Source organism: Pteropus alecto, unplaced genomic scaffold (assembly GCF_000325575.1).
Source record: "Pteropus alecto unplaced genomic scaffold, ASM32557v1 scaffold190, whole genome shotgun sequence".
NCBI classification, from domain to species: Eukaryota; Metazoa; Chordata; class Mammalia; order Chiroptera; family Pteropodidae; genus Pteropus; species Pteropus alecto.
This window is the reverse complement of record NW_006430462.1, coordinates 3,860,580-3,880,636: the sequence shown is the minus strand read 5'-3', so window position 1 is coordinate 3,880,636 and position 20,057 is coordinate 3,860,580. Positions and strand designations below refer to the sequence as shown.

The window sequence follows — 20,057 nt, the reverse complement described above, 5'->3', positions numbered from 1 at the left end:
ACAAAACCAAGCCTGGCCTATGTGTTCAATGGAAATATGGCTGAAGTGATGGCGTGACTTCCAAAGATAGGTCATAGAGGCATTGCTGCTTTGATCTCTTGGATTGCTTTCTCTGCAGGAAACCAGGAGCAGTGTTGTGAGGATATCCAAGGCCTCCCCCTTTTTTGCTTTAAAATATGCTGTTTATTTTTTCTCCATTTATAAAAACAATACATTATCAAAACAAATAACAGAAAACACAAAAATCCAAAGAAAACAACAGAAACCCTTCAATCCCACCACCTGAAGAGAGCCACCATTGATCTATGTGGCCCTATGGAGGCAGCTGTGGGGAAGCCACTGTCTGAAACAGTGTGCCCAGCACACAAGGCTCCCCTAGAACTGAGGAGGGGCTGCAGATGAGGAACACACAGACTTAGACCAGTGTAGTAGGACAAAGCCAAAGTCTCATCCTTCAATGACTGTTTTTCTTTTATTACCTAACGCACAGAAACTGTGTAAGATACTAAGTGATTATTACTGTTTTAAGCTATTGAGTTTGGGGCCAAATGTGTTGCACAGGATTAGATAACTCATACAATTGCACATCTCTCAGCTCTTGGTAAGGAGTTGGTCCTAATCCATGTGGACTAAAGCAAAAGGGTTGGTTCTCTAAGGAGTAATTAAGTTATTGTTAGTGGGAAAACAGAGGAAATTAACACTGGTGAGGGGGGCACACAACAGCTAACTCCAACAATGAGTGCCTCATGAACTCATTCTTGCTGGAGGATTGAAACACAAAGATAATACTGATTCATTTTAGGTGACTCAGAGTATCTGAGTCAGGCCGGACTCAGGCCCAGATATTCCTACGCTGATTTTCTAACTCCAACTACTGACAGTTTTTCTCCCTAGTTATCCCCTAGACTTGATTGGTTATGAGCTCACAGACACTTGCCTCCTTTGCCAATCCAAATATTTGCTCTTAAAGTTAGTCGTTGTTTTTCTTTTAATCTAGAGAATGGAGGCCCAGAAGTTCCTTCATATGTGTGTGTGACTAATGTATGGTTTAAGGCTTCTCCTATGAAAGTGGCTTTTTAATTTAATTTCCGTTGGACATATGTTAGCTCAGACAAGGATGCCTCCTTTGGAAGCTCACAGCCCTCATTAATCTCTTCAGGCAAAGGAGTGAAAACAAAAATGAAAGAAATATAAATGTTAACACTCCAACTGACAGAGAATCTACTTTCTTCTTCCCTCCCTTCCTCCTTCCTTTCCTTCTGCCTTTCCACCAAAATTTCTTGAGCACATACTATGTGCATGGCATTGTCTGTAGTCTCTTATTAAGCCTTCTAATGATCATGAAGTGGGTGTTAATGACCCCTTTTAACAGATAAGAAAACTGAGACATGTTTTGAGAAGTTAAGTATCTAATTAGATGTTTTGTCTTTTTACAGTAATGTTATTTAGCTCCAAAATCTCGGTGATATTAATACCCATAGGAAAAGACAAAACTGATCCACACATTTTTGCCAGAAGTCTTATTTTAAGTTTTCTCTCTACCAAAGGCTGCTACACATGATTTCTTTCAAACCAGTCACCAAGATGTAGATTTTATTTCCTGTGTTCCCAATGCATGTGGTGTCAGAGTTTAAAAAATAAATGGAGTTTCTGACACTTTTTTCTGTTCCTTCCATATGAGTAGATGATTAGGTTTCTCTGAAAAAATGACAGAAATAAAGGAAAGCATACATTTCTTTGAGACAGCTTGCACCATTGGCCATAGAATTCTTCCTGCACTTGAGACTCCCAAACCTGCCTCATGGAGCTTGGGCAAGCCCTTGGTAGTGAGATTATGAAGGCAAGCTCTGGAGCCAGATGGAGCTGGGTTCAAATCCCCGTTCCACCTACTCACAAGCTCTGTGACCCTGGTCTAGTCTCTAAACCTCTCTATAGAATGGGATGATAATAATAATTTCCACCTCTTATAATTCTTATAAAGAGTCAGGGAGATAACATATGTAAAATACTTAGTCCAGTCTCTGGGACGGAGTAAAGACTTGACAAATATTGTTATTACTATCATGATTGGGCTGTCTCTCTCTGCTCCCCTACTTCCTCTGCTGAAGAACTGGGGTTGATGTGTGTTCTTTAAGTATCTGTGGCAAGTAGATTCTCAGATGACCCCTAGTGATTCCTACCCCCCGGTATAAATCTCCTCTCCATGACTGTAGGGCAGGACCTGTGACTTGCTTCTAACAGATAGAACATGGTGAGATGTTTCACTTTCATGATTAGGATACATGAGATTGTGGCTTCTCTCTCTATTGCCTTCTCAGCTGGCATGCTTTGATGAAACAGGCTGCCACACTGGAGAAGCCTATGTGACAATAAACTAAGGGCAGCTTCTGGCCAAAATCCAACCTCCAGCTGAGGCCCTCAGTCCAACAACCCTCAAGGAACTGAATTTGGCCAAAGGCCATGTGAGCTTGGATGCATATTTGTCTTCAGTTGAGCCACCGGATAAGACCCCAGCCCGGGGTGGCATCGTGATTGTTGCCTTGTGGGACACCCTGATGCAGAGCAGCCAGTTAAGCCATGCCCAGGTTCCCGACCCATAGAAAATGTAAGGTAATAAATGTGTGTGGTTATAAGCTGCAAAGTCTGTGATAATTTGTTAGGTATTAGCTAATATATGATCCAACCTCTCCCATCCTATTTCTGATTCAGAGCCCATCTCCCCTACTGCCTTAGCATCCTGCACTTGTCATATTGCCTCACAGCTCTTGGTTTTCTTGCCACCCCCTACCTTATAAGCTCCTTAAGGACAGGCACTGTGCTCGTCATTCCTTGAAGCTCTGGTGCAGAAGGCAGGGCCTGGCACTAGGAGGGTGCTGGATAATATTTCATGACCCCCAGGGCTGGGTTCTGTGTTCCATTAAGGGCTTCTGTAACACCCTCGTGATAATAATAGTGGTGGTTTTTAAAACCTTACTGTGTGCCAGACACTGAGATGAAGCCAAAGATGTGTATTTTTAACTATCTTTCTGTGATGATTCTGATGCATAGCCAGGCTACACCACTTGAAACATACTGTGGAAAAAATGCATTCTGTTCTTAAGATGGTTATACAGTCTTTCTGATTAAAAAAAAAAAAAAAAAAATCTTTTTTTATTGCATACACACAGAAAAGTGCAAAACTCAAAGGTGTACAATTTAATGACTTTTCTAAAATGAACACATCTATGTAGCTATCCCAAGATGAAGACAGGGTAGGTCCCCAACCTCACTTGTGGTCCTTGCTAGTCACCAGCCCCAGAGGCAACCACTATCCTAACCCTATTATCTCTCCATAGTTTTGCCTGCTCTAAAACTTCCTATAAACAGTCTATGGCTATGCCACCTTGAATAAGCATGATCTCTCTGATCTCAGAAGCTAAGCAGGGTCGGGCCTGGTTAGTAAGTACTTGGATGGGAGACCACCTAGGAAGACCAGGTGTTGTAGGGGTAAAAAATAAAAAGTAAGGGATTGTAAGTTGACAAGGTCCTTGCAGTCTATGAGGTCAACCAAAGATTGTCTCGCCTAAAAAATAAATAAAATAAATAAAAAAATGAAACTTCACATAAAGTTGTATACTTTCGTTTGCTTTCTTTTATTCAACATCGTTTTATGCTTTTGGCTTGTTAAAACTCTTCTGGATTAAATTCGTAAAATGATGACTGAGGTTAGGAAGAAGGTGGAAGCTTGGGGTTCTAATAAGTGGGTTATTATACCTGGATTTTCCAAGAGGTGGGATCACAACCTATTCTCGGCCCATCTTCCATCCTCTGCGAAAGCAAGGGAGATAGAAAGGGACAGGGGGCGTGGTTAGTCAGGAGGATTCCTTGTGGGGCGGAGTCTTAACACCGGGGCTTGGTCCCAGGCCGGGCTTCCCGCTGGCAGTTGGCGTCGGGGGCGGGGCTGGGCCAAAGCTTCCTGTTAGCGCCTGCGGAATCGCTATTTGACCCCGGAAGTGCCGGCGCTTTGGGAGCTGTCACCGTGTACCTCGGCGGCAGGGGCACAGCGCGGGTGGTGGAGCTGCCGAGGTGAGTGCGTGTGGCTGGGCCCTGCCGGATGCGGGGCACCGGGCCTGGGAGGAGCCGCGGTCGTGCCTCAGGTGGCCTCGGGTCTCCCCGCTCCACGGCAGGGTCGAGGCTACGCTGTCCCAGAGGCCAAGTCGTCCCCACACTCCCCCTGGCCAGGACGTCTCGGGTTTGAGGCTCCGCCCCAAAGTAACAGCCCTTCACCTTCACCCCGGGTTTGTTTCCTCAGGATTCATTCATTCGTTCAACAAATATATGTCTAGCGTCCACTCCGTGCCAGACACAGATCTAGGCACTGGGGATACAAACAGCAAGACAGTCAAGGCTCCTGCCCTCATGGAGCGTACATTATAGTGAGAGGCGATAGACAGCGACAAATAAATACATAAGATAATTTAAGATATAGTAACTGGGGGAGTGAATAAGTTAGATAGAGTGGTCTGGGAGGGTCTCTGAAGAAAGTAATATTAAATTGAGACCAGAAGGATGACAGAGTAACTTAGGCAGCAGTAGCCCTGGGGATGCGCCCATGCCTAATTGATGTTTGCACCGAGCTCCTTTCTAAAGGAAGTCCTTTCCTAACTTTTGGATTCTGCTGTCCTGCTTGGCTCTGGGGTTGCAGTGGTGGGCACAGGCATTGACATGATCATTGTCCTTATCCTTTTGGAACTTTGAGTCTAGACTTCGCCTAGTTAATATTTGCTCATGCTTTAGATGAAAAAAATCTTCCTTGACAACCTTCCGCTGTTAAGTCAGTTCTCTCTGTTAAATGCTGTCATAGCTCCATGGGCCCATGGACATAGCATACATCATGGTATTGAGTTTTCTTGTTAGAATGGCTATTTGATTCTTAGTTGTAAAGGGCAGGACCAGGTCTGTTATTTGCTTGCTTTAGTATTCTCTGGGCTTCAGTGCCTGGATAAGAAGTGCTCAGAAATCTTTGAGGGGATGAGTGAGATGATTAACAGTCTTTGCTTTCTGGTGGTTCCTAGGAGGTCTGTCCTGCCACCAGGTTATTGTCTTTTCTTTCCGATCATGTCTCTCCTCTACTTAAATGACTCCTCACTGCCTGCAGGTGAAACACCAAACTCTTTAGCATAGCATTCAAGGCTTTTTTAAAACTGGCCACGTCTTTTCTAACTAACCTCTCTTCTCCACTCTGTCATCCCCTCCCTGACCTTGTGTTTTCAACCATACCAATGTTTCCCTTCTTCAAAGCCACAGACTTGGAGCCTTTGCTCATCCTTGCTCTTTGCTTGGAATGCCCTTCCTTCCCATCTTTTCCTCCTATCCCTCAACAACCAGGTTATAGATCACCTTCTCTGTAATAGTCTCCCTTTCTCTATTGTGTTTGTTTTTGGAAATTTCCTGTGATAGCTCTAACCACACTAAATGATAGTCATTTACATGCCCAAAATTCAGAATGTATTCGGTCAGTGTGTGCTGAGTAAATGAGGAAGCCCGAAGTGCTCTGCCTATGGTTGGGACTTGAATAATAACAAGTAAACTTTATTGAGTGCTTATTACCTACCAAGTACTGTGTTGAATACTTTGCATTGATTACTTCTTACAACAACCCTAAGAGATTATGTACTGTTATCATCCCGATTTTACAGATGGGGAAATCAAGGCTTACAGAGGTTAAGGAACTATCTTAAGGTCTCAACATAGATAGGAAAAGGTGGAGCCAGGATTTGAACCCATGTTGCAAAACTATAACGCTCTCCTTCAACCATCACACCAGCCTGGATCTGAACTGCCATTACAGGCACTAGATGAAAAAAATCTTCCTTGGCTTGTAGGAGTAGATTTTTTGTGAAAGCAGGTATTGTCATTACCTGTCTAGGCCTGGACTCTGGGGCCTAGAATTTAAAGGGTGGAGAGCCGCCTCCTCCTCATTACTCTTTCACCACCCTACATCCCAACAGTGGCTATTTCCACTATTATCTTTAAAAGATAAGAATGGAAAGAACTAGGCCTGAGTCATTTAGATTTCTGCACTGGTGAGCAGACCACTGATGTTTCCAGCTACCCTTCTAGCATCACTTGGGAATAAGAAAGAAGTATGTTTAGCATGTTCAGCATAAGAGAGCCAGGTGCCAAGGCTGGAGAGCTGGGCTTTATTTTCAACTTGGCCACTAAAATATTTGCCTTGAGCACATCAGGGCCTCTCTTTGGACATCTGTGCATAATAATCCTTGTTATCCTTAACTGAATTGTTGTGAGAGGCTAGTAAGATAGTAATTTGATTAGAAATAATGTATGTGCAACAAAGGATATTATTGACATTTTGCAAAGCTGAAAGATGAAAACTCCCCCCAAGCCCCTTTTATTACTTTGCCTTATGATTTTTTTCAGGCCACCTCATGTATGCAGGGACAGTGTGTCTGATCCATTGAGATCCTAGAGCTGAACAGGCCTTGAAGAATAGATAGACTTGTCCTTTCTGTTTACATTCCTCAAAGATGGATATCTTTAGTTTTTAGAACAGCCCATGAACCAAGCTGCTTCCCAGCCACTTACCTTTGCTCCTGCTATTTCCTATGCCTGGGATACCCTTTTTCCCTGGCCAGTCTTCTCTCAGGACTCAACTCAGGCTCTCTTGATCCTTTGGGCTCTCCTCTAGAAATGTTTTCCTGAAAGCCACACCCCAGACAAGCTCAACTACACTAGACTCAGTATTGCAAATGGTTAAGAGCCAGCCTCAGCCTACTTCCCCAGCTACTGACTGAGACATTGGGCAATTTTCTTTTCTTCTCTCCTCACTGATAAAATGAAGATAATAATAGAACCAACCTTAGAATTGTTATGAGCATTAATACATGTAAAGTGAATTAATGCTGAGAAAAGCACTTAGGAAAGTACCAACACATGATAAGCATGTTGCTCCTGTGGCTATTGTCATTTTATTTTTGGACGTAAGCTCTCAGGGCAGAGACCCTACCTTATCAATCTATGTTCATAAATACCAGCCTGGCCTGATGTTTGATATATGGACACCCATATATGCATATATAACCCATGTAACTCATGGGTGACCATGCCCCTCGGCTTATTTGTGATGACTCAGGAGGTGCTGGTTTCCCCTTTCCAGCCTTGATATGTCTTCATGTTGTCATTGAGATTGTGTTGGCTTTTTATGGCATGTCTTTTAAGGGGCCTAATTCACTGCTATTTCATGATACATCTCACATGCATGTCTCCTGTGGATCAAGCCAAGTGGTACTGTGAAAAGAGTATTGGATAGGAGATATGGGGTCTGCCACTCAATGACTCTGAGGACGCTTTAGGCCTCTGTAGATAGGAGCTCGCACTGGCAAGTTTCTTTGAATTCTCTCATCCTCCTTCATCCTTCTGTTCATTCATGTTATTCTTTCCTGAAGCCTAGAGAGGTTGTAAAATCTTAACATATGGCTTCAGCCCTCAAAAGACTTAAAATCTGGTTAGAGTTATAAGAAAAGTGTCCTCTTATTCAGTTGTTCATCAAACATTTGATGAAGCTGCCTCGGTACCAGGCCTGTGCTGGTCACAGGAAAGATAGCAAGAGAAGGAGAGCCTAGGCACTGTCTCCACAGAGCTCACAGACCAAGAAGGACATGGAGCTGGAGCCATGATGAAGATAATCTAGGTGCTTTTAACTAGTACTTCTCAAAGGGGGTAGGAATATATCAGGAGTCATCTGGGGAATGTGTTCCCAGATGAGTTAAGAACTATTACTTTAGGCAAAAAAAAAAAAAAAAAGTCACTTCAGTCTGGATTAGGTGCATGAACCAGGCCTTCGAGGCCCACATCAGGAGCCTCTGGAGGCCAGATTTTGAAGCTTCTCCTGGGATCAGCCCCAGAACAGGCACCCTGCCACCAGGAGCCTATGTGTCTGCTTTCTTCTTCTCATCCATATTCTTTTCAGGAGGGTCACGAATCACAATGCCAGCTCTGCCCCTGGACCAACTCCAGATCACCCACAAGGACCAGAAGACAGGAAAGCTGAGGACTTCACCAGCACTGGTGAGCCGGTGCCTTGAGGCTGTTCAGCCTGATGTTATCATTCTCACAATTTCAAAAGCAAAAAGTAAATTTCTTCTTTATCTGTTCCAAGAATAACCTGAGGGCCACAGTCAGTAATTCAGTAGCTGGGACACTACTAAGTCCTTCCAGGCCCGGTGTAGAAGTTTCCTTTGTAAGCAGCAGCTTGAATTTGAGTAGTATTTTCCATGTCACCACCCCACACCTTCCCCCAAAGCATTTTATTTTGAATTTGAGTCTGATAGCAGTTCTGACTAGCTTGAGCTGGCCTAGAAATGGGTCCATCCCAAAGCCAGGTTTGGGTATTTGACTCTGCAGGAAGCGTTCAGATTTCAGGTAGGCCTTTTTCAGAGCTATCTCAGCTGCTATCCACACTTTGGAGGGAACACTGATTTCAGAGGTCGGGTAGGTAGTCTTTTATCTCAATGGGCTAAGAAGTGCCACATGCAGACTCTGCAAGGGCTTGTGAGACTGAAAAATAAGGAGGCTGTGAGCATGTTGATTACCTGCTGCAGAGTGAGATTTGAGCCAGGAGAGGTGCCAGGCTGCTAAAGAAAGAGACAGGCGCAGGGCCTAAAGTCCCCATACCTACTTATTGTTTTCCCAAGAATATGAGCTTACTGGAACAAAGTGGGAGGAAGTATTTTCTGGGGGCTTGAGTAAAGTCGTGGGAAACAAGAGCTTGGTGTTTTATTTCATGCTTTCTGGATGGCTTCCTATTACTTCCTAACTACCATCTAATAATAGTACTTAATGTTTAGAGAGGACTCACTCTGGGCCAAACCTTTCTAAACACGTCACCTGGATAATTTCATTAAAGCCACACCACAGCCCTATGAGTAGGTATTTTGGTTGTTCCCATTTTACAGATGAGGAAACTCAGAGTGCAAGGTCACAGAACTAGGAAATCAGAGGAGCCAGGATGTTAACCAAGCTAGGCTGGTGCTAGAGCCCATGTCAATAACCTTTCTGCAATAAAGCCTCTTGTTTCTGCTTTTCATAACCTTTTTTATATAAAGATATTTTCTCAGAAAATCTAGAACTGTTCTGTCCAATATGGTAGCCGTTTGCTACATGTAGCAACTGAGCACTTGAAATGTGGATTGTTCAACTAAGAAACTGGATTTTTAATTTAGTTTGAATTAATTAAAATTAAAATTCCATGTGTTAAGTACCTACCTTGTTGGCCTGTACTGGTATAGAGCTGTTCTATTATTGCAGAAAGTTCTGTTGGACAGTCCTGGTCGAGATTGGCTCCTTGAGTGGTTGGGTCTGATTTTCTACCTTAGTCTTTCCCCATGTACTGAATTCCTGGGTTATTAGACTGTGGGCTCGTGAGAGCAAAAACCTAGTTCCTTCCCTTCATTTGGGTTCTCCAGTGCCAGGAAACATTCAGTAAATGAGTCAAAGAGCCCAGCGAGGCCTTGTGATAGACAATGGAGCTACTAAGAAAAAAGTTGTGTTTTCTGCCTTTGAAGGACCCATGGTCTGAAAGAAAAGCAGACCAGTAGCTTCTCTACAGTGACACCAGGGTTGTGATAGAAAGAAGTCCAGGCTGCTACATGAGCATGAGAGCCTGAGCTGCTGATCCAGACCAAAGGGATGTGTGAGGGCAGGGAGATCTTAGGAGGTAGTGGGAGGGTACATATAACCAGGGAAGGCTTCCTGAAGGAGGAGGGTCTTGAACTGAGTAATGAAGGGTGAATAAGCACTAGCCTGGCAGAGGAACTGGGAAGGGGTGGACTTGGCAGGAGGACCTGAGTATGCTGTTTTGAGAGAGCCTGATTCCGATACCAACCACCAGTCACCGGGGGTAGAAGCAGTATTACAGAGTTAAGGAGCATGGGCTCTGTGTTAAATCTCACACATACTTGGCTGTGACTTTGGGCAAGTTACATAACCTCTCTATGCCTCAGGATCCAAAAAGGATGATAGAACAGCTTTGTGGGGTGGCTATGAGGATTAAATGAGATGTCTGAATTAGCACTGTACCTAGAACATAGTAAGCACTCAATAAAGATGGTGATGACAACAGTGACAGAAGCATTGAATGAGGGGTAGAATGGGAAGAGGGATGAGCTGAGGGAGATAGTTGACTGATCAAGGAGCAGTCTTGTTGGCCATGCTGAAGAGTATTACCCTGCTGGCTACTGGAAGCTCCTGAAAGATGGTCCTAAGGTTCGTACCTACCCTGTATGTGTCTCCTTAGTCCTAACTTTGAACAGGAAGATCTCTAGCTGAGAGACAGCCACCACACTGCCTTTACAGGGTTATAGGTGAAGCTAATGTTTATTGAGTACCTACTGTGTGCACAGCACATACTTGATGCTATTGAAGATCCAAAAGAAATGAAGTCTTGGGCCAGAATGAGGTTTTGAGGAGGATAAGACTCATGTAAGTGGAGCATTTGGAGAACAGTGCAAAATGGTCTCTAATCAAGATAAACAGAATGGAAGTTTGATGGGCAGATAATTTTCAGAAAGCTTCGTGGAGCAAGTGGGACCTGAGCCAGGTTTGAAGGTTGGAAGATACAGCTGGCCCTGCTACTCCCTGCCCTCAAGTCTTCCGTGACTCCCATTACCTACTAAATAAAGCCCCCACTCTTGAGCCTGGCATTCAAAGTCCTTCAAAGACCTTGGCAGTATCTGCTCCTTCATTACCTCCATTCATTCTTTTGTCCAGCCAGCAAATGTATGTGGAGAGTCTGCTCGATGCCAGGCACTGTTCTAGGGACTGGGAATGCTGTGGTGAGCAAACCTTAGGCCACCTCCAGAGGTCTAGTGGGGGGAGACAGAGAAGGCAGGCCCTCTCTTTTTATATAACTTTATCGAAGGACAATAAAATGCATATTTAAAGTATACAATTTGATTGGTTTGACTTCTGTATACATCCATGAAACCATCACCATAATAAAGATAATGAACATTTCAACCACTCCCAAAAGTTATTTGTGCCTCTCTATAATTCATCCCTTCCCCTCTTCCCATCCAAAGGAACCACTTATCTGAAAGCACTTTTGGTGTGGTTCCACAAGCACTACTGTCGGGGAATCACAGAGTGCAGGTGCTGGGGAAGCCCGGGCGAACCCCTAACCTAGTCAGGGGTGGGAGTTGGGGAGACTTCCTGGAGGAGGTGAGGTCAGAGCTGGAGTCAAAAGGACAAGCAGTGAGACCAGGTTGGCACATGGGGACCGTAGGTTATTAGTAAGTCTGCAGTGTAAGCTTTGGTTCAAATCCTGCCTCAGTTGCTTCCTTAGCCTTGTGACCTTTGCAAAGTTCCTGAGCTTACTGAGTCTTTGTTTCCTCCTCTGTAAAAAAATAACTATCTCCTTTTTAAATAGTCGTAGATTAGAAAAAGGAGGGCTTTGGGACAGACCTACTCAGCAGCTGGCAAGAGGCAGGTCTTCCATAAGTGGTGGCTTTTATTATCATTATTCCAGTGTTCTCTTCCTCCAAATTCATCTCCTACCGTCCTGTGTCCTTTATTTTTACGGTCCATTTTTATGCCTCCATAAAAATACTGTTTCTTTCATCTAAAAATCCTCATTCTCCAAGACCCAGCTCAAAGGCTGCCTGCTCTGGGAAGCGAGCTGTCCCTTGTCCTCCAGGCACAGTTAATCCCCTTTTGCACACCCACAGTCCCTCTGCTAGGTTTAAGCTGTCACTTCTTCTGTTTTGTGCTTACTTGGTGGCTTTGATGTGCATCTTCCCCTCTGGAGCGTGGGCTCTGTGAGCACGCAGATGCTTTTCTTAACGTGCCCCACCGCACTTGCTGGCACAGTGGGGTACCAGTCAGTGTTTGTAGGATTAAATGGAAGGTAGATTCCTGGGGTAGGGTTGGGGTGGGGTGCCTGTTCAGGAGTGGAGGGCAGTGAGTAACCTGGCATGAGAAACAACCTAAGAGGGACACTGTCAATATAGAGAGTTACAGGGGAGCTTGGAAACCTAGGAGATGAATTTAGGCCCTAGAGTGTGGCTCTGAACTTGCTTCAGTCAGCAGGATTCCTTTTTCAAAAGGTTTGTACCTGGAACCCCGCTGTATAAATTCTGATTTAAATGGAAAGGGTCCTGACGGCCCACCCAATAGATGGAACCCAAGGACTCCACTGTTTGAAAACTTGCATTAGGCAGTAGGGAGGCATAAGTGGTTCTCAAGGAGACTGATCAATCAGTCGTGATTTTCCTGTCTCCTCTGGACTGACAGACATGGAAGTGAGTGGATTGTGGTTGATAACACCTGAGATGTTGCCCAGCCTTCTATTACCACTTCCCTGGGAGAAAACAGCCATTATGTAGTCTGAGGAGAAAACTGAGCTCATCATCTCTTCTCTATGGTGAACAAAGTAAGGTTTGTTCATGGCAAGGTAGAGTTGAAAGAGAGAACTTGTGATTCTCAGTCGAGACCTGTATTACATGATTAGTATCTTTTATTTTTAAAAAAATTACTAAGGTTTTCTCCTGATTATAAAAAGAATATAGCACGTTACATACAGAATATTATTTTTGTAAGGAAGGTGAAAACGTCTAAACAAATAGCTTATATAGATATATTTTAATGTAAATGCCAACAAAAGGTCTGCAAGGACACTCACTGGTTGGGACTGGGAGTATGGTTCCAGGCGACTCACCTCTGTAGTGTAAGTTTTTAAAAGAAAAGATGCTCATGTCTCACTTGTATAATTAAAAAATAAAAGTAACACATGTTCATTTTTTTAAGTTGGAAAATATATTTAAGTCATAATCCCCCCCCCCCCCCCCCCACCCCAGAGAAAACGCTTTTAGCCCTAACTGCTTTTTCAGCCCCCTGGTGTGTCTTGGTAGGAAGCAAAAGAAATTCCAGAGACTACCACCACCAGAGATAAACGCTATTAGCTTTGGAGTATTGTCCCCACCCCCCCACACACTTTTTTTAGCCTGTATGTGAATGTGTTCAGTAGATATATACTTTCTGAAAATCCAAAAACTTGTTATATAAAATAGAGAAGTTTGTGCCCTGCTTTTTATTCCCTTAACCTTTCCCCATGTCATTAAATATTCTCCGAAAAACATGGTTTTTAATGCCCGCCTAGTGTTCCCTGGATGCAACCAAGCCCCTTTGTTAGAGACACTTGGTTCTTTATGCTTAAAAGCTCCTTGGAGGGTCACCGGTTGGAACAGCCAAGTGTTGTCATTGCTGTGGGTTGGCAAATGGGCCCTCGCTGACTAACCTCTGCCACGTTAACACGTGGTTTTTGGATCCGTAGCACCCCGAGCAGAAGGCAGACCGGTATTTTGTGTTATACAAACCGCCCCCTAAAGACAACATTCCCGCCCTAGTGGAGGAGTACCTGGAACGCGCCACCTTCGTAGCCAATGACCTCGACTGGCTCCTGGCCTTGCCTCACGATAAATTCTGGTGCCAGGTAACATTCTATCAAAATTAACGCTAAGACAAAGCACATGACATGCCGTTGGTTGGTTGCTGTTATTGTTTCTCTCCCCCTGGGAGATGCTTTTTTTCTCTTCTTCTTTCACTGGATCCTTAACAGCAAATTGTGGTTTGGATTGCTCTGTCTTGTATCACAAATCTTAATGGTGTTTATACAACGCCTTCCAACCTGTCATTTTTAGAAACATGTGTTTAGCTCTCGGCTCATTCATACCTCCTTGGTCCCTTGGGGTTGGAGTGTGTGCCACAGGCCAGGGCTGATGGGCTATGAGCTCCTGTGCAGTCCCACCCACAAGCCCTTGGGCCTCAGTGACAAATCCTCGCTCTCCTCTGTTGCCTGGCTTAGGTTATCTTCGACGAGACCCTGCAGAAGTGCCTGGACTCCTACCTACACTATGTCCCCCGGAAGTTTGATGAGTGGGTAGCCCCAACTCCTGAGGTTGTTGACATGCAGAAGCGCCTCCATCAGAGTGTTTTTCTCACCTTCCTCCGCATGTCCACTCACAAGGAATCCAAAGTAAGCCCCTGATCTCGTGACAGGTCACCACTGACACCTAACACCTCTGTGCCAGACTCTGCCCCTGGGAAGGAAGGCTCTAGAAGTATCGAGTTTCTTCTTGTCTCCCCTCAGCCTTTATTCCCACTGTTGGGGAAGAAATCTGTGCCACCTCCCTTATCCTCTAATTCACCGGGTCATTCTGCGTTGCACCCAGTGTTTTTATCAATGGGAGCCCGAAGGCCCTTTGCCAGTTGACCCGTGACTGTGCCTTTTTCTGTGCGTCAGAGAGTAAAAACACTGATTCTGGTTTTTGAAAGGAACCTGTATGTGCTTTTTAAAAACCTTTACTGTTTTTTTCCTCTGATTTTAAAAATAATGATGCTGTCTCTAAACAATACAGACATTACAGAAATATATTGTGAAGGTTACTCACAAAATCTCCTTCCTCCACAATAACCACTGTTAAGGTACATGTTCCATTAGGGAATTTTTTTTTTCCTTTTCAATAGGAGTGTGCATGTGTACATGTATTTATTTTAAAAATAGTATCTTGGTTTTTTAAAAAAACTTTTTTAGTATGGAAATTTTCAGATATACCCATCTCCCAGCTTCAATAATTATCAACATTTTTCCAATCTTGTTTTCTCTCTCCTCTTGAGTTCTTTTTTCTTTTTTTGAAATATTTTAAAGTAATGCCAGATATCATGGTAGTTTACCCATACATATTTTAGAACAAATCCCCAACTGTCTTGTAGTGCACTTTTGCTTCTTTTTACCTTAAAACGAAGACTGGCTGTTGCTCTAGGTCAACATATAAGGTTCAGACATGTCCACAGTATGGCCAGACCTTCATTTATTAGCCGGTCCCCTGCTGATGGGCCTGAAGTTGTTTCTTGTAGGTTTGCTATTACTTTATAATACATCTGCTTTCAGAAAGTCTCTCATCCTTATCCTTTTTTCTGCTCTTTTCCTTAGGATCACTTTATTTCCCCCTCTGCATTTGGAGAAATCCTCTACAATAACTTCCTGTTTGACATCCCAAAGATCCTGGACCTTTGTGTGCTATTTGGAAAAGGCAACTCGCAGCTGCTCAAGAAGATGATAGGTACATAGGGTGCAGAGCGGGCAGGGGGGATGCAGAGACGGCCCCTACTTGCCAAACTAGAGGTTCCAGAGGGCATCTAGATGAGCGCAGGGAGATTCAGAGCAGCAGCGGCAGGTGGTGCTTGAAAATGACTTAGATATCTGTGTGCCGATTCCGAAAGTGACTGGGTGGTGTTGGGGGAGTGGAGACAAAAATGTGTACCACACGGTTCCTCAGGATTTTGGCTCAAACAATTGAAGAAGTGAGGAAGTTTGCTCTGGTGATGAGAGTAAGAATAGCAATGATAGCTAACCTTTATGTGAGTGCTTACTGGTATACTGAGCACTCCTTGTGTTATTTCAGTTGATCCTCACGGCAGCCGTGTGATGTAAGTGCCATCATCTTCCCCATTTATAGAAAAGGGAATTGAAGTTAAAATGTAAGAGACTTGCCTAAAAGGCCATGACTAATAAGTGGCCATCCTTATTTATGTCATATAGGCCTGAATTTCAAGCTCCTGTTCTTTGCCATTCCCTGCCTCAGAGATGATGGGGCTGGCTCAAAATGTCATGATTTGCATTGTTGCTGAGAACAGATGGAGGCAGAGTTCAGAGAAGACTCTTTGGGTTTTGAAAGGAATGACGTCAGCAGTTGGATCCCATCAGGAGGTGGTGGGCTGGAAGGTTCAATCAGAGACGGAAACCTTTGTTGGGATGCTACAGAGGGAACAACACCCTTTGAATGTGGCTCATGGCATTGGGCCCAGTACGGAGAGGTGCTCACCCTGGACACCCCCGTCAGCCCTCTTCACCCTAAGATTCTAGGACACAGTCTTCTAAACACAGTTACAAAGCTGAGTAATCCCTTAAAATGGTTTCTTTCCTTCCTTCCTTCCTTTTTTTCCCCTAATAATAAAGGTAATACATGTTAATTTAAAATTTTTTGGAAGAGTATAAAGTATAAAAAAGCAGGAAAACAGTTGCCAAATTCCTGCACTTAGAGACAATCATTTGGTAATTATTTCCTTCCAGTCTTTTCTCTGTGTATTTTTTTTTAAAAACATATTAAAGCACAATGTTTATAAAATTTCATATCCAGCTCTTTCATTGGAGCAACCTCCAGTTTCTCATTCAAATCTCATTATTGCATGATTGTCAGTTAATGTCTTTTATTTTCCCAAAGAAAGACCCTTAATAATGTTACTATAAACTAAGAGGATCTAGTAAGTGAGAAAAAGCAAGCGTGATTAATTAGAGAAACAATTATTAGGCCAGTATAGTTAGAGCAGAGCATTCTGGGAGACGGGAGAGGGAGAAGCTGGGGCCAGATCAGGGAGGGCTCAACGCCAGGCTTTAGCACATGGAGAGCCATATTGCTTGGTGGCTAAGAAGGCAAGCTCTAGAGTTGAACTGCCCAATTCACCCCCCAGCTCTATTCCTGGCTATGTCACTTAGCCACTCTAATTGACTAATTGTCAATTAGCCACTCTAAGGCTCAGTTTTCTCATTTGAAGAATGGGAAAACTAATGATATACCTACCTCGTAGGATGGTCGTGGGGACTGAATATGAGGTGGTGCTCAGGACAGTGCCTGGCACATTACAGGCACTTGGTAAGTGTGAACTCTTATTGTGATGAGATCATGGGAGTCTCTTAATGCTTAGAGCAGGGTGAGGAGCCATCTGATAACAAGATTAATCTGGCCGTACATGGGTGGGGAGGGTGCTGACAGGAGGCCACATAAGAGGCTGGTGCTTCAGTGTGGCTTTGAAGGTGAGAGCCTGGTTGGGCTACTAGGGTGGGAAAGGACACCCAAGAGGCAGAATAAAGCAGGGCTTAGTGACATCAGCTGGAGGGAGAAGTCCTAATGATTCCTGAGAAAACTGACGTCAGTTGCAGAAAAAGAGCTTTTGGGAGGTGAGAGGAGTGGGTTGTGAGTAGAGGCTAGGTCAGCATTAGATCTGTTGGATATAAGATGGCTGTGTGGATCCAGGGGGAGATGATGCAGTTCCAAACAGGCGAGGGTGGATAGAGAAAGCTCTGCCTGCTGCCACGGTTCCTAATCTTTTGAATCACTGACTCCTTTGAGAATCTGATGAAAGCTTGTCTTCAGAAAAACAGATCCCTTATACATTTTGCAGTGTTTTAGAACGTTCTTATCCCCATATTGAGAACCCTAAACTGACTTATTAAGGAGAGCCCTTTCATTGGCTCTTAGAAAATGGTTAACGGAAAAGAGGGCAGGACCAGGCATCAGGAGCCCCTTCATTTTGTGTGTGTGTGTGTGTCTGTCTGTCTGTCTGTAGACCCCTTCTCTACGCCTATCCCTACACACATGTTCACTCGTGTGCACACACACAGACACACAGAGAAGCTTTCCAGTTCCTGAGCAGAAGGCACAGCAAGGGTTAGCCTCTATTTTTCTACCACAGAAACTCTTGAGGCAAAGCAGATCATCCGTAAGAGAGTCGACAAGGGCGAGAAAGAGGGAGCAAGGGAACTGGCCTATGGTCTTTTGGGCAGAAGCCCAGTCCTTATCCTGCTCCCCACTCCCATTCCCTCCACTCCCCACTTTTTTAAACCTCAAGGCTGGTATTGTGAATTAGCAAGTAATTTTGAAAGCAAGGCCTTTCAGTTAGACTCTTTTGGAGCTGCGTTGCCACAGCAGGAGTACATTGTGTCTTGGCCCTTTCGAGGACAGCACTGATCTATTTGGCAATACTTTCCATTCACCCTGGGTTTTTGAACATCTTCAGTCTGAGAAGAGATATTTCAAAGGATGCTATTGCTGTCCATACCTTTTAATTATTTCTTGAAGAGATCAAAAATCTGAGCTTCACCAACATTGGAATCAAAGGAGAGTAAAGGGACTCTGAAGACCCCAAGGGTAGATTGTGAAACGTGATCTCTTTTGCTGCTTGTAAGACATTCCTGTTACTCAGGCTTAAGCGCTGGAAGAATTAGGAGAGCATGCCTTCCCTCATGTCAGGTGGCTAGGATGTGCAAGGGACCAGGGTGTGGCCCTGGGAGTTATAGGAGGAGACTGCTCCTGATGCCTGGGTCAGGAGGTGCTCCCTAGAGAAGGTGACACCTGCCTTATGTCAGACCTAGCTCTGGGAGGTCACTCCAGGCAGAGGGAGGGGACAAGGCTTGTTCTCTGAGGTTGAGGATGGTATGAGGGAGGAATGCAATGCTAGGAATGGGGAGAGGATGGCTGGAGATGCCAGCAGAGCCAGATCTCACAGGGCTCTTTGTGCCATGGTCAGGAGTTTAGGCTTGACCTTGAGGTTACCGATAGAGTATTGAGGAAGGGCAGAAGTTGGTGGAAACACATCTGTTACTCTTTGCCCGTCAGGAGCAAGAGGTAGGTTCAGATGGTCAAAAAATACTTTCACAGGTTGAGGGATCAACACCCATCTGGAGGTGGTGAGGAACTGAGCTATGGTGCTGATAAATCTCAGCTTTCTGGAATCAAGGAAGAAGTAGCATACAGGAAAGTAAAGAAAGTCCAGCTACCTAGTGACTTGCTTACTCATCTAGCCTCATCTGGCCTTTGAGCTCATTCATTTACAAATCCTCTGGGATGGGGCGAAGGTTTCCTGGTTTTCAGTAAGGAAACCAAGAACAGACCTGCCCAAGGCCAGAGCACACCTAGAATTCAGAACATCCTGACAATCAGCCAGCCTTAGATACTAGGATTAGAGTGGGATGAAGAACCCTGACCTCTTAAGGGCATTGGCATTTTGCATTGTCACGTCTGCCAGCTAGTCGTGATTCTCCCTCCCTCCCTTCACCATTTAGGCAGCCAGAACATTTGGTTTCTGTTCCAGTTACCATATGCTCTAACCTACGCACTCACAGCAGCAGCACTTGGAGGATAGTAAACACTCAGAGAGGAGCTTCATTTTATAGGAACAACTGTGAATGCGTGTTAAATCTATCTCTAGGTTTCTCGCAGGCCTTTCATCTCTGAGTGAGATAGAGTAGTACAGCTAGCAAATTCAAAGGCAGAGGGTGAGAGATCAAAAAACAGAGGGGGGGGAAAAAAAAAGAGAAACTTCTCCTCTGAGCCCCTCACACTGTTGGAGTCATGGCCTGGCAAGAATCCTGAACTGCAGCATCCAGTGTTTCTTGAGCAAAGAGATCATCGTATCTCCTAATTTCCCTGGATGTCTAACTCCCACGTCCAAAGCCAGTGCCGTCATACAAGGCAGAGTGCCCAAGTGTGATCACTCCTTGGGGATATCAGGGAAAGCTGGTTTGACCAGGGCAGGTCTTTTATGTAATTCACTAGACAGAGATGCTTAAAAGGTTAAATTTTAAAGAGCAAAGTCCCTCCCCCTCCCCGAGGAAATTTCTGGGCTGGGCTAAAGCTCTCTGCCAGCAGGGCCTGGGGCCAGGGCTGCTCCAGTTCAGATTGGCTTAGGAAAAAGAGAGAAAGGTCACAGGATACGCTGGCAATCACTTGTAATGTGTTCTTTCCACCCCTACCCTTTTTTTCCCAATTCCTACCTTCTTCTCTTCTCTTTTCAGGAAACATCTTTATGCAGCAGCCAAGTTACTACAATGACCTGGATGAAACCGTGCCCACCATCCTTCAGGTACCAGCTTTTAGCCCCGCCCAGGGGAGGGTGAGCTTGGGAGGCAGACCACCCCCCACCTAATGTTGGCTCGTGACTTTCCTGAGCCTGAGAGAAACGTTTACTCCCCACCCGCCTCTAGCCTCATCTTCAGTCTGTCTGGATCCTGCCCCTCACCAAACCCCTTCAAATTCATTCTTTCTTCTCTTGAACAGGACTGAAATCTAAGGGCTGTCCAGTACTGTACTTATACAAAAAGAGTTTGGCTTGAATTTTGTGTTGTTTGCTGACAGCCATATGAACCTCTAAGGATACCCCTCTCAGAGAGCTATGTTTCTTGAATGAAGGCTTTGAAGTTTTATAGAATCATTTTATAAAATAAT

General features: G+C 44.5%; 1 protein-coding gene across 1 annotated transcript in view; it reads left to right on the top strand.

Moving 5' to 3' along the window:
* The first annotated feature begins 3,919 nt into the window (after nt 1–3,919).
* Nucleotides 3,920–20,057, top strand: part of ASCC2 (activating signal cointegrator 1 complex subunit 2) — a 38,762-nt gene continuing 22,624 nt past the window's right edge. Inside the window, exons 1-6 of the mRNA XM_006904897.3 lie at nt 3,920–4,065; nt 7,970–8,067; nt 13,328–13,486; nt 13,859–14,029; nt 14,987–15,116; nt 19,628–19,695. Coding sequence (XP_006904959.1) covers nt 7,987–8,067; nt 13,328–13,486; nt 13,859–14,029; nt 14,987–15,116; nt 19,628–19,695 — 609 coding nt within the window. The 5' untranslated portion in view covers nt 3,920–4,065; nt 7,970–7,986. The remainder of the gene's footprint in view (nt 4,066–7,969; nt 8,068–13,327; nt 13,487–13,858; nt 14,030–14,986; nt 15,117–19,627; nt 19,696–20,057) is intronic.